Source organism: Vipera ursinii, assembly GCF_947247035.1.
Source record: "Vipera ursinii genome assembly, chromosome: 3".
Classification (NCBI taxonomy): Eukaryota; Metazoa; Chordata; class Lepidosauria; order Squamata; family Viperidae; genus Vipera; species Vipera ursinii.
Genome location: NC_139516.1, coordinates 79,220,049 through 79,242,335, shown reverse-complemented (window position 1 = coordinate 79,242,335; position 22,287 = coordinate 79,220,049). Strand labels below are relative to the sequence as shown.

At 39.1% G+C, this 22,287-nt stretch overlaps 1 protein-coding gene across 2 annotated transcripts in view; it reads left to right on the top strand.

Annotated features, from left to right (window-relative positions):
• The window catches only part of SYDE2 (synapse defective Rho GTPase homolog 2), a 51,370-nt gene that overhangs the window by 23,936 nt on the left and 5,147 nt on the right, over positions 1-22,287 (top strand). Inside the window, exons 3-7 of one of the 2 annotated variants that reach the window (XM_083359770.1) lie at positions 102-1,189; positions 3,908-4,034; positions 12,774-12,955; positions 18,247-18,478; positions 22,180-22,234. In XM_083359770.1, the coding sequence (XP_083215896.1) occupies positions 102-1,189; positions 3,908-4,034; positions 12,774-12,955; positions 18,247-18,478; positions 22,180-22,190 (1,640 nt within the window). In that variant the 3' untranslated portion in view covers positions 22,191-22,234. The remainder of the gene's footprint in view (positions 1-101; positions 1,190-3,907; positions 4,035-12,773; positions 12,956-18,246; positions 18,479-22,179; positions 22,235-22,287) is intronic. The other variant, XM_083359769.1, reaches the window with a different exon arrangement.

Genomic DNA, 22,287 nt, shown 5'->3' with positions numbered 1-22,287 from the left:
CCCTGGTCTAAATAGACTTTTCCAGACCACAACAAGGAAGTAGTTTTTTTTATTTCCGAGTATTCTTCTTTTATCTTTTCTTTCTTTTCTTTTTTTCAAAGGTCCTGGAATCACGTCTGCAAACAAGGCAGAGACAGGAACTGCAGAATATTCTCCTCCAAGCCCAAGCCCATTGAAAAAAGGTGGCTCCATAAACTGGACTTTCCCTGATAAAATAAAATCCCCAAGAACCGTCAGGAAACTTTCCATGAAGATGAAAAAATTGCCTGAGCTCAGCAGGAAGCTCAGTGTCAAAGTCAATTCAAGCCATAATAGCTCAGACAATTCTTTGTTGCTTAAAAATAATTGCCAGGAAGTAAGCCATGCACCGTTAGCTTCTTCTGGAAATGTAACAGCAGCTGCTAGCAGGAATGTCATAAGCCGGTATCATCTTGATAGCAGTGTATCCTCTCAACACAGCTATAAAAAGAAAAACAGGGGGACTTCCAAATCCTCCAGTAAAGGGGGCTACCTCAGTGATGGAGACTCTCCTGAGCTTATAGTAAAATCAGGGAAATATGCAGCTGAAAGGAAAGGAAAGGAAGTATTTGCAGGTAACATGGGTAATAAATCAGAAATAGACATTGATGCTTTTCGACACTACACTTTTGCTGACCAACCCAAATGTTCCCAGTACATATCTGGACTCATGAACATTCATTTCTATGGTGCAGAGGATCTGAAACCACCAAGAATGGACTCAAAAGATGTCTTCTGTGCAATTCAGGTAGATTCAGTAAATAAAGCAAGGACCGCTTTGCTGACTTGCAGAACAACATTTTTGGACATGGATCACACTTTCAACATAGAGATAGAAAACGCTCAGCATTTAAAATTAGTGGTTTTTAGCTGGGAGCCCATGCCAAGGAAAAACCGGGTTTGCTGCCATGGTACGGTAGTTCTTCCTGCTCTTTTTCGTGTGACAAAGACTCATCAGTTGGCAGTAAAACTGGAGCCCAGAGGTCTTATCTATGTCAAGCTAACTCTTCTGGAACAGTGGGAGAATTCTCTTGGTGGAACAAATGGAGAACGAGAACCGATACTCTTTGGAATTGATGCTCGGAAAGTTGTTGAGAAGGAAAATGAAGGTTTGATGGTTCCTCTTTTGATGAAAAAGTGCATTACAGAGATTGAAAAAAGAGGTTGCCAGGTAAAGAAGTAAAGTTTTGCTCTGTCAATATTTCATTGTCATTGCACTATATACGTTGCCGTTTAAATCCAAAGAATACAACATCCTATAGCCCTTCATCTTCTTCATTTGGATAGCTGGCCATCATTACGCTCTTCTTAACATTATGGTACAAGATGAGATGAATAAAAAGAATCATCTTTTGAGAAGCCTACAATCCTTTTGTGTTTGTCAAATTTTAGGTGACTAGCCTTTAGGATTTCCAGATGGTGGCATTTGTATTTATAAGGGGAAAAAAATGTCAAACAGGATGTAGGGTTCGGAAATTGTAATTAAACAAAACTGAGGGTAGAGGGTTTTTCTTGTAGGGTAACTTTATATGTTGCTTCTGTGGGAATTGTAGACACTGCCCTACAGTGTTGCTAGTATCACAGGACTGTTGCATCATTCAGTCATAATAGGATTTTTTTACCTTCAGTTCAGGCAACCTATATCTGATTTTTTCCCCATCTCAAAAGCTTAGAAATCAGGAAGCCCATTAAAATGATTTCTTCCTGCCTTCCTGAAATTTGTGGGAAGCCAAATTATTTTAAAAAGTTGTCTAACATGACTATAGCAAATGTTTGGCATGAGCTGTAGGGAATTTATTTTTCAGTATAACAGGTAGCCTATCAACCACCATGCCTTTAAAATCACAGTGTGGGTGTTTGACAGGGTTAAGAAGATGGTCCAGGGCAGCCTTAATACATGTAGAATATGTACTTGCGGGTTAAAAACATAAGTGGGTAATAAGAGTCCAGGAACACCCACAAACCTCACCCCAGTATTCAGTAAATGGGTGTCACTGGAAGTCTTTACTCACTGAGAGCAAGATTTCCTATTATGGGAAAGCTAAATGCCTTGTGTTTAAGCCTTTATATCTCAGGTTGTAAATGCAGCCATGTGCTTTACCTTGTCCCTTAGCCCACAAGAATGTAGTGCTTTTAAAGACCATTAATCTAGAAATTTCCAAAAGGGGATTGAAAAAAATAAGACTAGCAAATATATTGTGGTTGAAGTTTTTGTGGTCTAGGTTCTAGGGAAAAATGTAATAAATGAGTTAATATTTAAAGTACCATAATACTCTTTGGTATTTAATGTTGATGACTGAAGCTTTTTTATACTGCTTTAGTTTATATTATAAAACAATTGTTTATCCAAATTCTCCATTTGTTAGAGAAAATGTAATCCTGAATTTCAAGTAGCATGTAAACATTTAGTTCTGGTTTGGACTGTATAACTGTAACAGGATGTATTTAGATGAGAAATATTTTCTCATCTAATATTATATTATATTCAGTGTCTCACTCTCTTACATTGCATCGTACAGTAACAATGCTTCATCCTACAACTGAAATAACGTTAATTTGTAATAATGATGCATCTAAAAGAGTGAGTGTTACACATAGTTTCTACATGAGGTGCCGCGGTTATTAGTTAAACTTGTATTCCACCTTCCATTAAAAATGCTAAGACAATACATCTTTTTTGCTGTATTTTTATGTTACCTTTAATGGAATTGCCTTTTGAAAAAACTCTTAGAGATTAATTATACTTTTGCTAGGAAAGAAGCAATCTTTCACGGTATGATTTAGATTTTTGTTTTGTTTTGTGCTGAAACTATGTTGGTCCATTCCTTGAGGCATACATACCGTATTCGTAATTAGAAGAGTTCCTAATCTGAGGAGCCTTTTAAGCTTGTAAGCCGCCCTGAGTCTTCGGAAAAGGGCGGGATATAAATGGAATTAAAATAAAATAATAAATAAATAAATAAATAAATAAATAAATAAATAAATAAATAAGTTATACTGCTAGCAAATTGCCTGCATACAATTTCTTGAGAGTTACATGATATTTGGCCATACTGTGCAGAAAGAAATGCTTCTCTAAAAATAGACAAAATTTCTTTGTCAAAGCTGCAGTAAATGCATGTAATTAATTTATTATAAAAAAGACAATGATAACAGTGTTTTTTTTTTCATTTTCTCCCCGTAACAATAATAACCATGCCAGGTGTGCTGCATCAAGGGCTAAAGACTGGGTTTGCATATTATGGTAACCAATAGGTTATTTAACCTTATTTGAATTAGATATTTAACCTAAATATCTGGTTTTCCATAGCACTCTCATCTATAAATCTTACTTTACAGCTCAAATTCAGTGGAGACAACCCTTGAGGAAGAATTCTAATAGAGTTGGCAGGCTACTGCTAAGCTTGTAAGCCGCCCTGAGTCTTTGGAGAAGGGCGGGATATAAATGGAATTAAAATAAAATAAATAAATAAATAATAAAATCTATTAGGTTAGACAGTGATGAAGTTGTGGACTTAAGCCATCAGGTTGATGATTAGGACTGAATGTAAAGTCACACTGTAAGTGTACAAGCTGTAAGCTTTTGTGACTGAATATGGATGGACTTGAGTCTCCCCTATCCTATTATACCACTGCATTCATTACAATTAAAATAGCTCTTTCCTCTCTCTTGCTTAGTGCAGTCAATATACTTAATGCAACATGAATAATCTTGTTTTTTCCCCTGATAGGCTTTATTTCATACAGGGTTCCTTTCTAGTCCTCTTAGGGTCTTTCATGGATATCTTGGTATCTTGAGCCTATTAAAAATCCCATTTCTGTTGGATATTTGATTTGATTCGTTAAACTAAATGAGGTTGCTCTGGTAAAATTTATATTTTATTTCTAGGTTGTAGGGCTGTACCGTTTATGTGGGTCGGCAGCTGTGAAGAAAGAACTCCGAGAGGCATTTGAGAAGGATAGCAAAGCAGTTACTCTGTGTGAAACTCAGTACCCAGATATAAATGTGATAACAGGTAACAAATTTGCTTTTTTCATAGAAGGACAAATAAATGCTCAGAATGTCATCAGGGTTTTATTGTGCAGTGTATCGTATAAGTAAATATTAAAAGATGTTTTTAACAAATGATGTCCTAAAACTGAGCCTTTTGAACTGACATCTGCCCACTCTGGAAACCTTGTCACTAAACACAAGTTGAGAGTATTTTTAACTTTCTAAAAACAATATTGTTAGTTTTGATCTAGATTCCTTTTTGTTCTGGATTCTGGAATAATTTTGGCTCCAGATGAGTGCTGGCTGGAGAATTCTGGAAGTTGAAGTCCACATGTCTTAAAATTGCCAAGGTTGAGAAATCCTGTTCTAGATTTTAGTCAGTTGTTATGAATGGAACCTAAGCATAGGCACATTAAAGAAAGCATGGAAAGTGCTTTATGGTATCTACTATCAGTATATTCAAAGCTTAATTAAAAAAGGTGTAACAATTACTATTCAATGGCTGTCACATCTTAATATAAAGGCTAAATCAGCTGTAAGAATCTTATGAAACCCATTTTTAATGAAGAAAGTGAGGATTTGTTCATATTTCAATGAAAGCAGAAATTCTAAAGGCATGAATCAATGAGTTATCTGATTTCAGTTGCCAACCCCAGTATACTGATGGGAAACTTGGCTGAACATAGCTTGTCTATGATATATGCTGTTGATCCTGTCAAAGAATTTGGGCTGGCGGAATCCAGGAGAAAGCCGCCTCTGCCATGACTCCGGCCCTTTGGAGCATCTAGCACTCTGAGGTGACATTGGCTTCCACCCTCCTGATTTTTTAAAAATTATTTATTAGTTTTTTTATGTTTACAGTTCATAAGTGCTTAATAAACAATGTGTTGTCTGGGTCTTAGCTTAATAATATATATTAAAATCCTAATCTCTACCCCATTTTTCCAGCCACTGGTAAAATACATCCCATGTTTGAAAGTATTCTGTATCTCATTTTTCTTTAATCTTCAATGTAAGTCTATACATTTCTGCACAATCCAGTATTTTCTTAAGTATGTCATCTTCAGATGGCATTTTCTTCATTTTTCCAATGCTGCGCAAAAACAATTCTTGCTGCTGTTAATACATGTACCATTATGTATCCATTCTCTTTTCTCATATTTTCCTGAAATTATACCTTATAGAAATAGTTCCGGCTTAAAATCTACATTTTAGTGCCACCCTCATGATTTTCTACAAGAGCTTGGAGACCTGGCTCTACCAGTTGGCTTGGGGTCCCAATGGGCAAATTTCACACTGGAGGTGATTGATCAACTAATAGCAGTTCCCACCTCACTCCCTATATATTCTCCTCTCTTCCTCTTCCTGTTTAGTTATATTTTATTCCAATTTCAATGTGATTTTATGTATTTATGGTTTCAGTTTAATGTTGTAAGTCACCCAGGTGGGTGGCAAGCAAATTTAATATATAATAATATATATGTATAATCTTTGCTTTTTTTCACCCAAGGTTCTGATCTTGGATTGCTTAAAGTGTGCATAGTAGACAAAGCTATAGAGGAGAAAAGATGGTTTCTTTAGGGCTCCTGTTAGGTGCTGTGGCTGTTTCCTTCTCCCCAGTTTTCTCTCTCCAGTTCTACATTGTCTGAGAGAGGTAGCTGAACATGTAGGTTTCTTCAATTTTCTTTTTGTAACAAGGAAATAAGCTTGCTCTAGTGAACAAATAAACTAGTGTACATTTTTTCCATTCTCTTCTTTTGAAACCAATGCAAGCTTTGTATGAATCCAAATTATTTTTTTGGTCAAGAAGTTCTGGAGCTATGAATCTTTTGAGAACTTCCTTTACATCTGGCAATAAGGATGGAAAATTATTATTTCCGAGATAATTAACGTATCAGCTACACGCACACTGAAAATTATACATGTTCATATTATCTACTGTCTTATAAATCAGAAGGGGGAAATGTAAATAATCATATTCTATATTATGCCCCAAATAGCTTCCCTGCTCTTTGCCATAGGTTTGCATGAGTCTTTCTTAAATATTTATTGTACTTGAGTCTGTGCAGTCGTACATTTGTTTCAAAAAACTGTACCTTCTTGGTTTCTTATGCAAGAAAGTTAATTATTTCTTTCATTTGAAATGTTTGGACTGTGAATAGCATTTCTTATGCACCTCAAAAAATATTCAATAGAGCATTTGTAGGTGTGCAGAGAGTCAAAAGGCTTTGGTGGTAGAAACATCTCAATAGGATTTTGCCTCCAAAAAGTAAGGACTGAGTTTGCAAGGTACAAATCAATAGTGTGTATTTTTGCAGGCAAGAAACAGGTGGAGGATCTGCACCCTTAAGGAGAGAACTCTACCCAACAACATTTTCTTACAATCTAAAGCAGGGGTGTCAAACTGCTGGCCTGCGGGCCAGATGCATCATAGCGAAACCGCACCCACACCATTGCCAGCAATGGCAAAAAAGTCATGATATGTTGCTACATGTCATGTGATGTTGTGAGTTTGACAACCCTGTTCTAAAGTATCATCATCCCCAGTATAAATGATTAGAAATTCATTCTTGGGATACCATCTTGAATCATCGGCTAAATTTTCTCACTGTTTTTACATTGTTGCACAGTTGAATAAAATGTTCACAACTTCCTTTTTAAGTAAAATTTCTGTTTTACTCTTCTTGGAGGACATGAAGGTCTCCAGAATGGAATTTCCTGTGGGGATGGACAGTTTCAAGCAACATTGTTTGAATTACAGCTGTTTTGGAATTAGAAAGTCTCTTGTCATTTTGTCTCTTTTCTTTTGAGCGGTCGCAGCTGCTTTTATTTATATGCACGGACTCTGAATTATAGTGTTCCCCATAAAGAGTTTTGCTGTCTTAGAACAAGCATCCATCCTTAGAACTAGTATCCTGTTTTCATCAGAGACCAGCCAATTTTTGTGGGAAGTCTACACACAACACTTCTGAGGAATAGACCACACTTCTTGCATGTCCTTAGCCTCTGTTATTCACCTCTGAACAGGTCAGAGTTACATAACAGATAGCAACTTTTGATATATAAGCCTTTGAAGAAAAAGCCTTGTAGTCTAATGGTTGTATTGTAATCTGTGAGGTTGTAGGCAATTATTTTCATGTTTTAAAACTGCAACCCTTGGCCCAATCTAGTGACATCAAAAAGTCCTTGCAGTCCTCAGAAGTCAATAGTCTGTGCAGATGGTCTCCTGTCCCTAGAGCAAAATAGAATTTTGTACTCAAGAATGGTAAAAATAGCACATGTTTTCTGCCTGCCACATATATTCAAGTGCTTGAATGTTTAATATGAGACTACCGAATTGTTAATCTTGTCTTGTAAATCGTCAAAGCCCTTACGTATGATTTATTTGGGGCATGTAGCAATGCAGGGATAGTTTTATGTCTTATAGTAGCAAGAATAGAAACTGGAACCAGCTGCTGAGTTTCATGTCCTAAAAACCCCAGCTTTCAAGTTTAAAAAGATACCTCTCAGTCATGATTAATCTTAGTTTACCAAGCAGCGCCTGTTGAAAGTTCAGTAACTGGAAGGAGTTGATTTGATTATTTATTTCTCATAGCAAGTGAAGTTCTTCTCTTTGGTGAGAATGCCAAGCAATCAGACTTTTCTCAACTTCAAAGCTGCAGTGATTTCCCCCCCCCCACATACACAGACAGTTCCCATCATTCCTTACTATCAGACCTGAAAAAAAGGATATTGATTGTTCAGCGGCTGCTTGGCTAATGTAGAAGGGTACTTCTGCCTTAGGGGGCAAACTTGATAAATTCCTCATCCAACCTATTCTGCTTTGGATCATTAGAAATGAAATTTATTTGAGTTCTGTGGTGGGTAGCAGAACTGTTGATGGTATTGCTCATATGGGGCTCTCTGTTTCCAGCCAGAAAAGCTCATTACAACTATTAGCTTGATTGAAATCCCTCAACTCCCAGCTGTTCAACTCAAAACTCAACTTCCTTTGTCTAGTCATGAGGAGCAGCTGTCCTGAGGTTAAGTGGGTGATCTCACAATCTCTCTCTTTATCTGGATAGATAGACCGAGCCAGCCAGAATTCACCTCTGGCTCTCAGTCCCCACCGTAGTGTCTAGTTTATTATGAATCCTCAACAGAGAGAAGATTGCAGGTGATACCAAATTATGAATCCTGTTCTTAGAATATGGACTAGTAAAAGGGAGGAAAATATCTCTTGCTGATCTAATTAAAATGAGCACTGCTGTGGAATGGACACGTCAGTATTTACATTTGTAAAGGTTAGGCTGGAGCATAGTATTAGAGTTTTTTGGGGTGGGTTGTCTGCTCTCCTAGGAGGGTTTTGAATCAGATCAAGGAGTGGCTTCTGGATATTGAGAAAGGTCTTTCAAAGGGCACTTTGTTGAAAGAGAAGCACTTGTTAAGAGACTTGTGCATCCCTAATAAAGTAGTAAGCATGGCTCTCGATACTAGTAATTTGCCAATCTTCAGAATTCCTCTTCAGTGAAAAACCACTTTGCATTTTCCTTTTAAAGTCAAATGCCACGGAAGATCACTTTTTCAAGTCTCAGAGCTCTCTTGTGTGGCTCTTTTGAAGAACTGTTCTGTTGGTCAGGAAATGCACATTTAATTATTAAACCTTGACTCAGAATTTTTTTGTATGGCTGGCACTGGCTTACAGTGAAATGCACATGTCATTCAGAATATTGTGCCTTAGCAAATTTAGCAGCTGGCTAATTTCTGATATTTCTGCCTCATGTCTGCTTCCAGCCATGTGAACTCTCTTGTAGTAAAGCACACCACATAGTTGACAGTTCAGTGGGTTAGAAAAATGAGAAATTAATGAGGTGGACTGGAGAAGTATGCATTTTCTCTGGTTACTGCCTATATTCTGTGCCAGCGATGGTTGGAACAAGAAAAATAAAGCTGTCAGGAGATGCTAGTCCATAAAAATAACTGCCTTCTCTTAAAAGTCTCTAAAAGGAGAGAGTGTAGGGGGGTCAGAGGGCTGATAACTTCTTTGGAGAAGAATGAAGCAAGAGAAAGTGTTTTGAAAAGGAAAGACCAGGTGACTTGATTGCAGAGCTCAGTGTGAATCCTTTGAAAAAACATTCCAAAAGTGCCTTCCCGTTGAGCACTTTCAAAAAGGCGTAGCAGACTCCTTTCCCACTACTTGGGTATTTTGGGCTGTCTGTAGAGCAGCTTTTTTGCTAGAAAGATAGTAAAACTCGTTCGTGATTAGTTTCCCCTACTCCTAAACTTCAATATATACCCGGCCCAGAAGTGTTACTTACAAACATTTGATCCTGCTGTTGATTTAAGCCTTTCCTAAACTGGGATTATCTAAAGCAGAGATGTCCAACCGTGGCAACTTTTAAGACTTGTAGACTTCAACTTCCACAATTCCCCAGCCAGCATTCTGGGAGTTCAAGTCCATATGTCTCAAAGGTTGCCAAGGTTTGGACACCTCTGATCTAAATTTTTGGATTATAGTATGTCTGGAGAAGGGACGCGGTGGCTCAGTGGGTTAGGACGGTGAGCTTGTTGATCAGAAGGTCAGCAGTTTGGCGGGTCGAATCCCAGGTGCTGCGTAACAGAGTGAGCGCCTGTTACTCATCCCAGCTTCTGCCAACCTAGCAGTTTGAAAGCACGTAAAAATGCAAGTAGAAAAATAGGGACCACTACGGTGGGAAGGTAACAGCATTCCGTGCGCCTTTGGCATCTAGTCATGCCGGCCATATGTCCACATAGATGTCCTCGGACAAGCGCTGGCTCTTTGGCTTTGAAATGGAGATGAGCACCGGCTCCTAGAGTTGGAAACGACTAGCATGCATGTGCGGGGGAACCTTTACCTTTTATGTCTGGAGATTATAGCAAAGTTAGTTGAAGCTACCTGCACAGCATCAGGTTGAGGAAAGGTTGGTTTAGATTGCTAATTTGTGGACAACCTTTACTTGAAACATTTAGACAAAAAACAGCCCTTTAACCTGGAAGATTCTGAGGGTGGCAGTGAAATTATGTAGTCCCAGAAACTTTCTCTAATTCCCCTCTATGAAGAGTAGAAATGGAGCCCCTTTACTTTACTCTTAAACATTCTGTTCTCTTAACAAAGTCTTCAATTAACACAGTTCACATTACAGTTGGGTCATAGGGTAAGATTCGTGGTAGGCACACTGAGACTTGCAACAAGTTTTGCTTTGTTAAGAAAAATTCAGCAGTGGTATTTCTGTCATGGTTTGGGGATTAACGAGGCCTTTATTTGGCAGATACTTAAATTGGTATCTCAGCTTCCTACTTTCAGCTCTTTGTTTTCATTGTGCATTAAACAGTACTATTAATTAAGGCACAGCTTATATTCAAGTGGCATGCATGAACAAAATGGGGAGCAAAGCAATTAATATCTGAGTTTAGATTTTAATAGTTTGGGGAAATGATGCATCTGTTTTTGGGCCTTGATATTTTATAGCCCAAAATGTAGTGTTGGATTAGAGAGATTCCTGAAATAAACAGGATGTTGTGTTTCAGCTGCACAAGCGTAGAGATTGTGTTGTTTTGTCTAAGATAGTGGTGGGCAATGTTGAAGAGGGTGAAGAGGTGCAAATAAGCTTTTCAGCCTTTTAAGTAAACATAGGATGCCATCTAGTCATAGGGAAGAAGCAATCAATTAATTCAATTTATTTTTATCAAAATCAGATTATATTTTTTAAAAAAAAAGATAAAGGGAGATTTAACAATGTAAAAAGTAGCCTGAGGAGACCTCAGGGACCATATTGCTCATAGGACCTGAAGGCATTTACCTAGTGATGGTATCATATCTTTCAAAACATCTGTGTAATAAAAGGGCTATTGTCTGATTTAAAAAAAGTAAAATAACTTTTGCATTGTGATAGCCAAGAAGAAATGAGACTGCTTCCACTCTCAGAATAAAAGGAAAGGTTGGATTCAGCAGGACCAGTATTATGGTGAAACTCTGTTCCTATTCTAACTGATTTTTCTGAATTAAAAGGCTGTGATTGAATTCAGTTTTGAATTCTCCCCTAATTCAATCATTATTTTCAAAAAAAAAAAAGAATAGACAATAGACAAAGAGACAGACCATTTTTAAAAACCTAGCTTGGTATTTTTGTTTCCACCAAGAACTATTTTTAATCTTAAGAGAACAATCAAACTAACATGGCAAATTTTTCACTTGATAAGATCTGTTTTGCAGTGTTTAGCCTTTGGAGGAGGTAGTTGTGGTGTATATGTATGTGTGTATTTACTCAGTTTGTACAGCTTCCCATCTCAAATACGTAACTCAGGTGGCTAGCAATGTTTCAAAGCAACACTTAATAAATCAATATATAACATGCTGCAACTGAGATAAAAAAAAACCAATCAACCATAATTAACATAACCATGATATGGGTTCAGCTATGCCTTCTTTTATTTTCAGCTACTTTGCTGTTTTACTTTTAGGAACTCTGCTGCTTGGGCTTGAATGTCTTAGTATAACATCTATTTATTTATCCAATTTATATAGCCATCCATCTCATAAACATGTGACTTTAGGCAGTGTACAACAAATAAAACAAATACCTAAACAAATTGTCATAAATATAAGTCCACCTTCAGCTAAGGGTTACACATGGCATTTGAGTGTCCTCCTCCAAAGAAAACTTAATTTAATGGACATTAGATTAAGTTTAGCCAGTATACATGACTACTCCCCATGTAGTTAATAATTTCAAACTTCTGTTTAATTAAAATTTGTAAGTAGCTGCAACTGCTGGAAATGATGCCCATGATCTGGGAGGGACTGCACCTGTTTCAGGATTTGTGGATTATGCATTGGAATGGCCTGCACAATTTGTAGAGAAGACGGGGCCAGGCTGGTAAATTAAAAATAAAGGTGGGCCACAAAGGAATAGCTGGGGCACTGATCAGCTGTTTGGCATCTAGCAGAGCAGCAGCAGCAGCGGAGCTGGCAATGCTGGAGAGTGTAAGGCAGGGGTCTTCAAATTTGGCCCTTTTATGACTTGTGGACTGAGGACTTCTGGGAGTTGAAGTCCTCAAGTCATAAAAGGGCTAAGTTTGAAGACCCCTGGTGTAAGGGAACAATCAAAACAGCAGTGGCAGATCTTTACTGGGGCAGTGGCATTTGGCAGCAGTGTATGTGTTGAGTTTTTTTTAAAAATGCCACTGACCTGCATAGGGCCGGAACTAGAGTGGGTGGTGTATGTGTGAAGGAAGGGTAGTTAAGACATTGCAACAGCTTTGTTAGCAGCTTTGTCCTGAATGTCCAGTTCTGAAATTTGGTTTTAAATGAGATGAGACACAGTGGAATTAACATATGTAAATAAGAGTCAATCAAACATTTGCAACAGTTCTGAGCCCGGGACAGAACAACCTGTATTCACTTGTGGTTATGACTACTATGAAGCATTGTATTTAAAAAATATTCTAATAAAATATTAAGTGTATTAAAATAAGTGATTTAATGCTATGACTGCTATCCCCAATTAAGAGCATTGTTAAATTAATGTTGGCATTTCCTTTAAGGAGCACACAGTATATAGATAGAATAAAAGGAATAAGAATTAACATTCAGAGATGTAAATGATTTTCAAAATTGAGAATCAGCATAATTTGATATATATGTATTACCAAGATACCCAATTTTGAGATAATTTCTGCTTGAGCACTACTGATTGTCCTGCTTTAATGTGACTTTCTGGTAAATTCATTACACTTTGTTTACTCTGCATGCCTTGTTTAGGTATCCTCAAAGATTATTTAAGGGAGTTGCCTTCTCCGTTGATAACCAAGCAACTTTATGAAGCAGTGTTGGATGCCATGGTAAAAAGACCTTTGAAAATGACAGCAAATGGATGTGAAAATGATTTGAATGATTCAGAATATACAATGGCTCTCTTGGATTGCCTGCCAGAAGTTGAGAAAGTAAGTATTATTAACCCATCAAACTTAGAACATGGCTTAAGGTGGGGGTAGGCAACCTTGGCTCTTTTATGACTCGTGGACTTCAACTCCCAGAATTCCTGAGCCAGCATGGGAGTTGAAGTCCACGAGTCATAAAAGAGCCAAGGTTGCCTACCCCTGCCTTAAGGAGTAGGTAGTCCTTGCCTTACCACCATTCATTTGGTGACTGCTTGAAGTTACAACAGCACTGGAAAAAGTGACTTATGAGCAGTGTTCACACTTATGATTGTTGCAGCATCCCCATGATCATGTGATCAAAATACAGGTGCTTGGCATGTATTTATGATGGTTGCACTGTCCCAGGGTCATGTGATCAACATTTGTAACCTTCCCAGCCAGCTTCTGACAAGCAAAGTCAATGGGGGAAGCCAGATTTGCTTAAGGATTGCATGATTTGCTTAACATCTGCAGTGATTTGCTTAACAGCTGTGGCATAAAGGTCATAAAATGGGGCAAAACTCATTTAACAACTGTCTTGGGCTCATTTGTGGTCCTAAGTCAAGGACTACCTGTATCCCTTCACTTTCTCCCTCCCTCCCTCCCAAGGTGCTGGTAATGACCTATAAAGCCCTACATGGCATGGGTCCGGATTACCTACGGCAGCACCTGCTGCCGGCATCAACCTCCCTCCGTCCAGTGCGCTCCCACAGAGTGGGCCTCCTCAGGGTGCCTCTGATCAGAGAATGTCGATTGGTGGCCCCCAGGCGGAGGGCGTTCTCTGTGGGCGTGCCAGACCTGTGGAACCGCTTGCCGGTTGAGCTCCGGATGGCTCCCGACCTTCGCTCCTTTCGGCGCGATTTAAAAACTTTTTTATTTGAACAATCTGACCTGGTTTGATGGGTTTGGGGTTGGATCTAATTTTAACATAGTTTTAATCATTGTATTATAATGGGCATGATTATTTAATTCTTTTAACTTCTTTTAACTTTTGTATTTATATTCTGATATTTATTGCCCTGTACACCGCCCTGAGTCCTTCGGGAGAAGGGCGGTATAAAAATTTAATAAAACTAAACTAAACTAAACTTTTCTCCTCTTTCAGAATAAAACTTTGACTTGACTTTCATTGACTTCAGCTAAGTCGGCTCAGTGAATTAATTCACAAGATATTAGACCACATCAAGGATTCTCAATATTTGTGATACCACGATCTCAAATAAATACATTTGTGTAGCCTCCCCCTCCCCCCAATAATACTAATGATTTCATTATTTTTAATCATTACCATTTAATCTCTATATCAGATAAAAGGACAATAGAACCTTGCAACTTTTATCAGTTTTTACTGATATAATAAATGAATGACATGTAAAGTCCTGTTTTTAATAGGAAAGATGAATTTCATTTCTGTTGCAAATCTGGACTTTATTTTTGACAAGGCGACTCTCAGTTGTATTCTACATTTATTTTGGATTGATTTTTGCTTTTTATAGCAGCAGTTGGAGAAAATGAGGATTACGCTGCCAGCTTGTTGATGGAGCCAATTCTGAGCTGGACTTGCATGCCTCTTGGTGGAGATTGTCAGAATCTGCTTTGATGTTGCTTGTACAATGCAGCTGTTGGTTTGTCCAGGCAGAATCACCAGAGGTGATCCAGCTTTGCACATGAAAACCATTAGACCATATTCAATTTGCTCTATGCCCACTGGGCAGGTTGGCTGCCGGCTTGTCCAGGCAGAATAGGAGCAAGTTCTGGCAGTAACTCAGCTTTGCCATTAGGTTTGCAAAGTCACTTTTTAAGAAGATTTGTTGGAATTATTGTATAATCAAGCCACTCTATATGTTATAGCAGGATAGATCCAGCACGAAACCTGCATGCAGTTGCATTCAAAGAAGGACTACTTAAGCATTCCTTTAAAAAGATTCACCAGTCTGCCTAACCTTAATCCTTCCAAACCCCTCAGTAAGTTGTTTAATTCCCTTCTCCCTAACAAGTATGAGGAAGTGATGTGAACAGTGACTTTGGGGGCTTTCCCTTGCTGCTATTGTCTGATGCCAGCTAAAGGTAGACAGTTATATAACCATTCCTCTCCTTGAACTGTTTGCTGCTGCAACTTCCAGGAAAAAAATATGATATAGATCAACAGTAAAACATTGCCTGAAGCTACTCAAGGTTGATAATAGCAGATTGGCAGCAGCTCACTAACACAGTTGTCCAATTATTGAGGCAAGTTGGATTTTGCTGGTAAATTAGAACAAGGGTTGTGAAATCCACAAAGATCAAGATATCCTTGATATGGCATAAAACTAACTTGCTTTGTTTTATTTTTGGCTTTTGGAGACTGTGTTTTATAGCCCAGATCAGACAGCTTCAGGTAAAACAGATTGTGAGCTGATTATCTAGGTAATAGGTATGTGTAAAAAAAACCAAGAAAATAAAGTTCTGTTTGAGAGATGAACAGTGGCTGTCAAGCAAATACGAACCAGTATTATTTTGGTAAGCAATCTTATTTTGGAGGCACTTCATTCAACTTCTTTTGATGTTAGAAAAGTGTAGATATGCTGGAGATGGGGGAAAGAGGCATCATTATGGCTCAGGACACCAATAATTAATATAGGCATGGGGTTATTCCCCCAGATTATAGAGCAGTGGTGGCGAACCTATGGCACGCGTGCCAGAGGTGGCACTCAGAGCCCTCTCTGTGGGCACATGAGCTGCTGCTGCCAGCAGCTTGCACAGGTCCATTAGGCTGCCACCGCTGCCCAGAGTGGCAGCCCCACCCAGCACAAGGGAGGCGAAGCAGCCAGCTAGCAAGCTCGAGTAGAAGTGGTAGAGCACGCCTACACCCAGCAAGCCAAAGGCCACCCCGTGCAGGAAAAGCCAGATCCCCATCAGCACCATGCCCCCCCCTCCAGTCCCAGCTAGGATTGCGTGCCTCCCCCCCATCTATGCTGGGCCTCCTGCCCACCACCCCACCTCCCAGAGACCCCCTGGATCTCCCCCAACCCTGCCCGGCCTCCACAAACGTTCCTCCCCTTGAGCAACATTGAGGTGGCCATGCCCACCCCAGCCACGTCCACCCAGTCTGCCGTGACAACCGCAGCCATGCCTACCCAGTGGGCCACACCCCTATGCCCCCCTGAGGGCACCACAATGCTTTTGCAGCCCTGGCACTTTGCGATAAATAAGTGGGTTTTGGGTTGTGGTTCGGGCTCTCGGTCTCTAAAAGGTTCACCATCACTGTTATAGAGGTTTAATGTTTTATATGCTTTGGAAGTTAGGCTGCGTATGGGAAGTGCCCATACTTACCTACACTAAGGGACACAACCACCTGGAGCCCTTTGCTCCTTTAGCCTGATTGTGCAGGTGCCGCTGTTTGTGCAGCCTCTTTTAGCTTTGTTGCTAAGCGTATCCACTGCCAGAAATCAGAGTTTTTCTCTGTGTTCCCATTATTCCACACAGCAGGTCCCATATAATAAGCAAAGAGAAGCACATGAAAGGGAACTTGTGCCTTTAAGGGCTCCCACTTGGCAATTCTCATCAGGAGTCCAAGCTGGGGCAAGCATTATGGATTTGGACTGAGAAACATTTATCCTGGACAGTGTGGGGAGGAGAGAGACTTGTTTATGCATGTGCAAAGCAATGAACTAATCAGATCAGTTTGGAGGTAATAATTTGATCTAATGGTTTCCTTAAATCGGATCTTCAAATCACATTTTTGCACTGTCAGATAATACTGAATAATTCAGAGTTATTGGTAGAAACAAATGGTTTTCAAGCAAAGTTGAACACAGTGAATACTTAATGAATATTAACAATACAGCTAGTCCTCAACAACCATTTGTTTAGTGACTGTTCAAAGAAAAACGTGATTTACAATAGGTACTCATGCTTAACAACTGCCTTGCTTAGCAAGGGAAATTGTGGTCCCAATTGTCACTGAGGACTACCTGTAATGGTTTTGATTTGCTAATAATAATTTATTAAACTCCCAGCAACTCTGGGCAATAAGGTACTATACACAAGGTACTATACACAAGGCAAGCTACCATTTTTGGACACCTGTGCCTAAAACATGCTCCTTAATTATTTTTATATGCTGTCATAATATGCTGAACTACAATGTGGAAACTTAACCATCTGTTGAAGAGAACCTAATGAAAGAAACCAGCTGTGGCCTTTTATGGGCAGGAAGCTAGACAAAACATTTTTCTCACTAGAGTTGCTTCCCTCAGATGTTACAAAAATATGGTTTTATTTATCATCAGCATCTCTCCCCTTCTTTTTGACTATGCTTTGTATTTAACCCTAGACATGTTACTTGACAATACATTCCCTTTCCTGAGTAAGTTTGTTCATGATAGGGCATTTCATAAACTATTGCTTTCAGCTGATAAAGAAATAGCAACAAACCCCCCCCACAACCCCCAAATTTTGATTAAATTATCTTCTGTCTTTGCAATGGAATGCCAACATTGATTTTATATCTGCTTTCACTAGTATGGTACCTTTTTAAAAAAAGAGATAATTTATTCACCTGGCGATCTGCAATAGCTTTTGCAAATAAAGAGCTATAAATCACAATAAAGCCAAAACCAAAAAAATCCAATTAGGCTGGGAAAGACATTTTTCTGAAACTTCAGAGGGTCTAATCAGATAATAATTATGAGCTGGATTGTGTGGTATTCCAATTTTGGTAATGCAACTTCCTGTGTTCTTAATGAAGCAGTGGGAATATCTTACTATGTTTGTTGGTTTCGGCACAGGAAAAATTATAGTTTCATACAAAGTTTGCCTGTGACCCCAAAGGGCAAACAAATCAGGGGAAAAGGATCTTTTTGCAAGAGAAATGAGCCCCAACAAAAAATTTCCGGCCATTTAATTTAGTACCAATTATGGGGCAGAATTTCTGTGTTATTTAGTTGTATTTAAATGCAGTGCTATTAAATTAATTCACGAGACCAGGCTGATCGTTAAAGCCTTTCTTCAGGCTGAAGATCGGTGTTTTGTGTGGCTTATTTCCAAGTGAGTATGCAGAAAATTACAGTTCATTGGCCTTTGCAAAATATTTCCTTAAGGGCATCTATAGGATAGTGAGCAGCTGCAAAATCCTCAGATCTGTGTGCTCTTCTGCTTTACAAAAAGGTATAATTGAAATGTTATCTTAAGTGGACACCGCTAGTGGGCATGAATGACAACGTTGTGATGGAATTAAAGGAACAAGGCCTTCAGTAACATTGCCACTGTCTCTCTTAATTACATTTTTTCCTCCCTGTGGTTAATGAACTAATACTGTTCCTCTTTTTCTTTAGGCAACCCTAAAGATGCTCTTGGACCATCTGAAACTGGTGGCCTCATACCATGAAGTAAACAGAATGACTTGCCAGAATTTAGCGGTGTGTTTTGGGCCTGTATTACTTAGTCAGTGGCAGGAAACTATGAGCCACAACAACAGAGTGTTCACTGATTCAGAAGAACTGGCCAGTGCCTTGGATTTCAAAAAACATATAGAAGTTTTACATTATCTGCTCCAGTTGTGGACAGGTAAAAAAAATCATCTCATTAATGGAGAATATTTAATTTCTTTCAAAGCAATGTGTTATTCTGTTGCAGTAAAAGCAGTGGAATCCCTTGCATTGTTCAAACCTTTTTTGTAGCATAAACTTACAAAGACACATGTATTATGCCATATTACTTATACTTGTTATTATGGCTTATCAATTATATAACTTTATGCTATTGTAACCATTTTATCACTTCATTAGTTATATAAAGTAATACTTTGCTAATGTATCCTTTTACTTTTGCATCCCTTCCAGGCTTGTGTATTTTGTCCTTAAATTTCAGTAAAATAAAGATGAATGAGAATTTTTTTTTGCACCCATAGTAAGAAGATACGAACTGTGTGTTTATTACCAGTGCCCTTGCCAGAATTTAGCTGTGTGTTTTGGGCCTGTGAGGGATGCAGTGGCTCAGTGGGTTAGGACACTGAGCTTGTCGATCAGAAGGTCGGCAGTTTGGCGGGTCAAATCCCGAATGCCGCATAACAGAGTGAGCACCTGTTACTTGTCCCAGCTTCTGCCAACCTAGCAGTTCGAAAGCACATAAAAATGCAAGTCGGGAAAATAGGGACCACTACGGTGGGAAGGTAACAGCGTTCCGTGCACCTTTGGTGTCTAGTCATGCTGGCCACATGACCACGGAGACGTCCTCAGACAAGCGCTGGCTCTTCGACTTTGAAACGGAGATGAGCACTGGCCCCTAGAGTCGGAAACGACTAGCACGCATGTGCGGGGAAAACTGTACTTTACCTTACCTTTGGGCCTGTATTACTTAGTCCAGGGGTGTCAAAATGGTGGCCTGTGGGCTGGATGCATCATAGCGAAACCGTGCCCACCTCATTACCGGCAATGGAAAAAAAGTCACTATACGTCGTGACACGTCATGTGATATTGCAAGTTTGACACCCCTGACTTAGTCAATGGCAGGAAACTACAAAGTAAGAAGATAGTCATCCCCATTGACTTGGCTCATAGATTATACTCAGGGCCACTGTCTCTATGTCCAAAGAGCATCTCTTTTTCATGAGTCTTTCTTTCTTTCTTTCTTTCTTTCTTTCTTTCTTTCTTTCTTTCTTTCTTTCTTTCTTTCTTTCTTCTCTCTCTCTCTCTCTCTCTCTCTTTCTTTCTTTCTTTCTTTCTTTCTTTCTTTCTTTCTTTCTTTCTTTCTTTCTTTCTTTCTTTCTTGGACTTCTGCCATTTCCTTCTTTCTCTATGCTTATTATTTGATACCTTGCTTCTCTCAGGCAGATATTCAGGGACTTAGCTTTTGGCCTTGGTTTAACTTTAGCAGCTATTTTTTTTTTAAAAAAACAGATATGAATAGGTTACACTACACAGTCCAAAGTGTTTTTGGAGCAGCTGATCTCTGCTTTAGCAATAGCATATTCTGGTGGTCACATGTATAACTTTTCACTTTTTGGAAAGACAAAGTTATTTTCAATTTTACTTTGAAGGCTCATTGCTACCACGATGGTCAGGTTGTCAGTTGAACGAAAGCCAAGATTTTTTTTGTTTCCCCTGAATGTGGACAACTGATATTATCTGCTCAGGCAAAACATATGGAAATAAGCAATATAGCTGCTTGACTGGTTATTCAAAATTGAGTTATTAACAGTCAGATTCTTGAAGAAGGATTTCTTTGTAAAGATATCTCCTGGATGACTGGGTATATATATGTTGTCAAAGAAGTGAACTAAAATAAGCTTAAGAATTTCATCGTCTTCTGTAACTACCAGATACCATGCCAAGTTCTTTGGCTTTTCAAAAATGTAACTAAACATTGTCAAGTGAGCTGTGTTCCTGTGAAGGAGTGAAGCCAAACATTAATCCACGGATGTATATGAAAAACTTGATAACTATGCTTGTGACCCATTTCAGCTTTTCATTTACGTATCTCTTTGTTTATTGAAAAACCATGGCCCTTGTTTATTCAGAAAACTTAATAATGCTTCCACTTAAGGTTTAACACATGAGCCCTTTGTTTCAAAGAAAAAAATCCTAATCCGAAGAGCTTTTGTTGATGTACATGTTTTCTCATCTTTTTAAAACAAAAAAAACAGAGTTGTTAGACAAGTAAGATATACTACTTCTAGGGAGATATTTGAACCGGATTGAAAGTTTACTCATGTGATCAAGTAAGTGGCAGGTTGCATTTGTTGGCTTCTTGTTATATGCTGGAGTTAGCTTTTTTATATCACAACAAGCTCCCTTTCCTTCTAAAGCAGAGGTCACCAATCTTTTGCAGTTGGCGGACCGGAGGGAAAGGGAGGGGGAAGCATTTTACACGTGTGTGTGAGCACGCGCACGTGGGGCTGCAAGTATGTGCGCAACACAAACAGGGTGGGACTAATGCCCACATGATACTCACTAGCCCTGCTCCGTTCTTGCGTGGTGCAGCACCCCGTTTCCATACCCCGCGGTACAGTGGCAGCCCCGTTTTGCACCTTGAGGTGCGGCAGAGGCCCATTTTTGCGCCCCGCAGCTGCAGCACTAACACGAATAGGGGTGTGTGTGCGCACTGTCCCGCAGCCCGGTGGATGGTAGGCCATGACCCATAGGTTGGGGACCCTTGTTCTAAAGGGAAAATCATGATTAAATATAACAAATACATAAATAATATAACCCCTGGCAGATACTGTTGGAAATTGCAGAGCTACTGCAGTTCATGATGGGCTTTGAAGAAAGATATCCCATAAAGCCTCGGAGGACAGAAATGCCAACCCAGCAGGAAAGATATGCTTGGTGTTTACCAAAATGTTTTCCATCTGTAACTTGAAGAGGCTGAATATATAGGTAGTCCTCAACTTATGACAATAAGGGACCAGATAATTTGTCACGCCCCATTTTACGACCTTTTCTGCCATGATCGTTAAGCAAGACATCATATGATCCTGAATTGCGACCTTCATGGCTGGTTTGCCCCATTGACTTTGCTTGTCAGAAGCCACCTGGGAAGGTTACAGATGGTGATCACATGACCACCATTGTATATGCACCACAGTTGCCAAGCACTAGAAATAACATCACATCACTGCAGGAATGCTGCAATGGCAGAAGTTGGCTGTAAGTCCCATTTTTTCAGCACTGTTGTAAACAAAAATGAAATGAAGGTTCATAAGTTGAGGACTACTCGTTTAAGTCTTGAAAGTGCACTTTTCTTTTCCTAACTGTTCACCCACTATGATGGCATTTAATCCTCACTCAGTGGCTTTCCTGGTCATAACAAGATCCTTTCACGCTACCTTCCTTCTACATTCTTTACAACAAGCTTCCACTGCACATTCATCAGTTTTCGCATCTTCTGACAAGACTAGCTAGGGAGATACAAACTCCATCCATCTGTTGAGACAATTCAAAGCTCCCCCAGCTTCTTTTGGACCTAATTCCCATTAGACTGTGCTGCCGTTTTCTCGCCATTCCTTTTATCAAGTGTTACTGAGAGAGTTCAGCCTTCTTGGTAGGAATAATGTCTCTTCTGTGTTCCATTGTCAACCAGAATATTGTTATAAGCAAAAATAACAATAGAACCCATAATAGTAATAGTAGAACCAAAAATCATAATTGTAGAACAAATATTATTAATAACAGAACCAATACTACAGAGAGATGCTTGGAAGAGAAACTTTTACAGTTGAATTATGTAGCAGTTGTTGGTGAATAAAACATTTGTACTGTTTATCATAGGAAGGCGATAACAAGAGGAGACTTAGTTTCTAGAGCGGTAAAACCGTGAGTTCAGGTAACAAAAGTGCCAAATGTGTGTCTGTTCTGCCTGCTTTTTCTTACATAGTT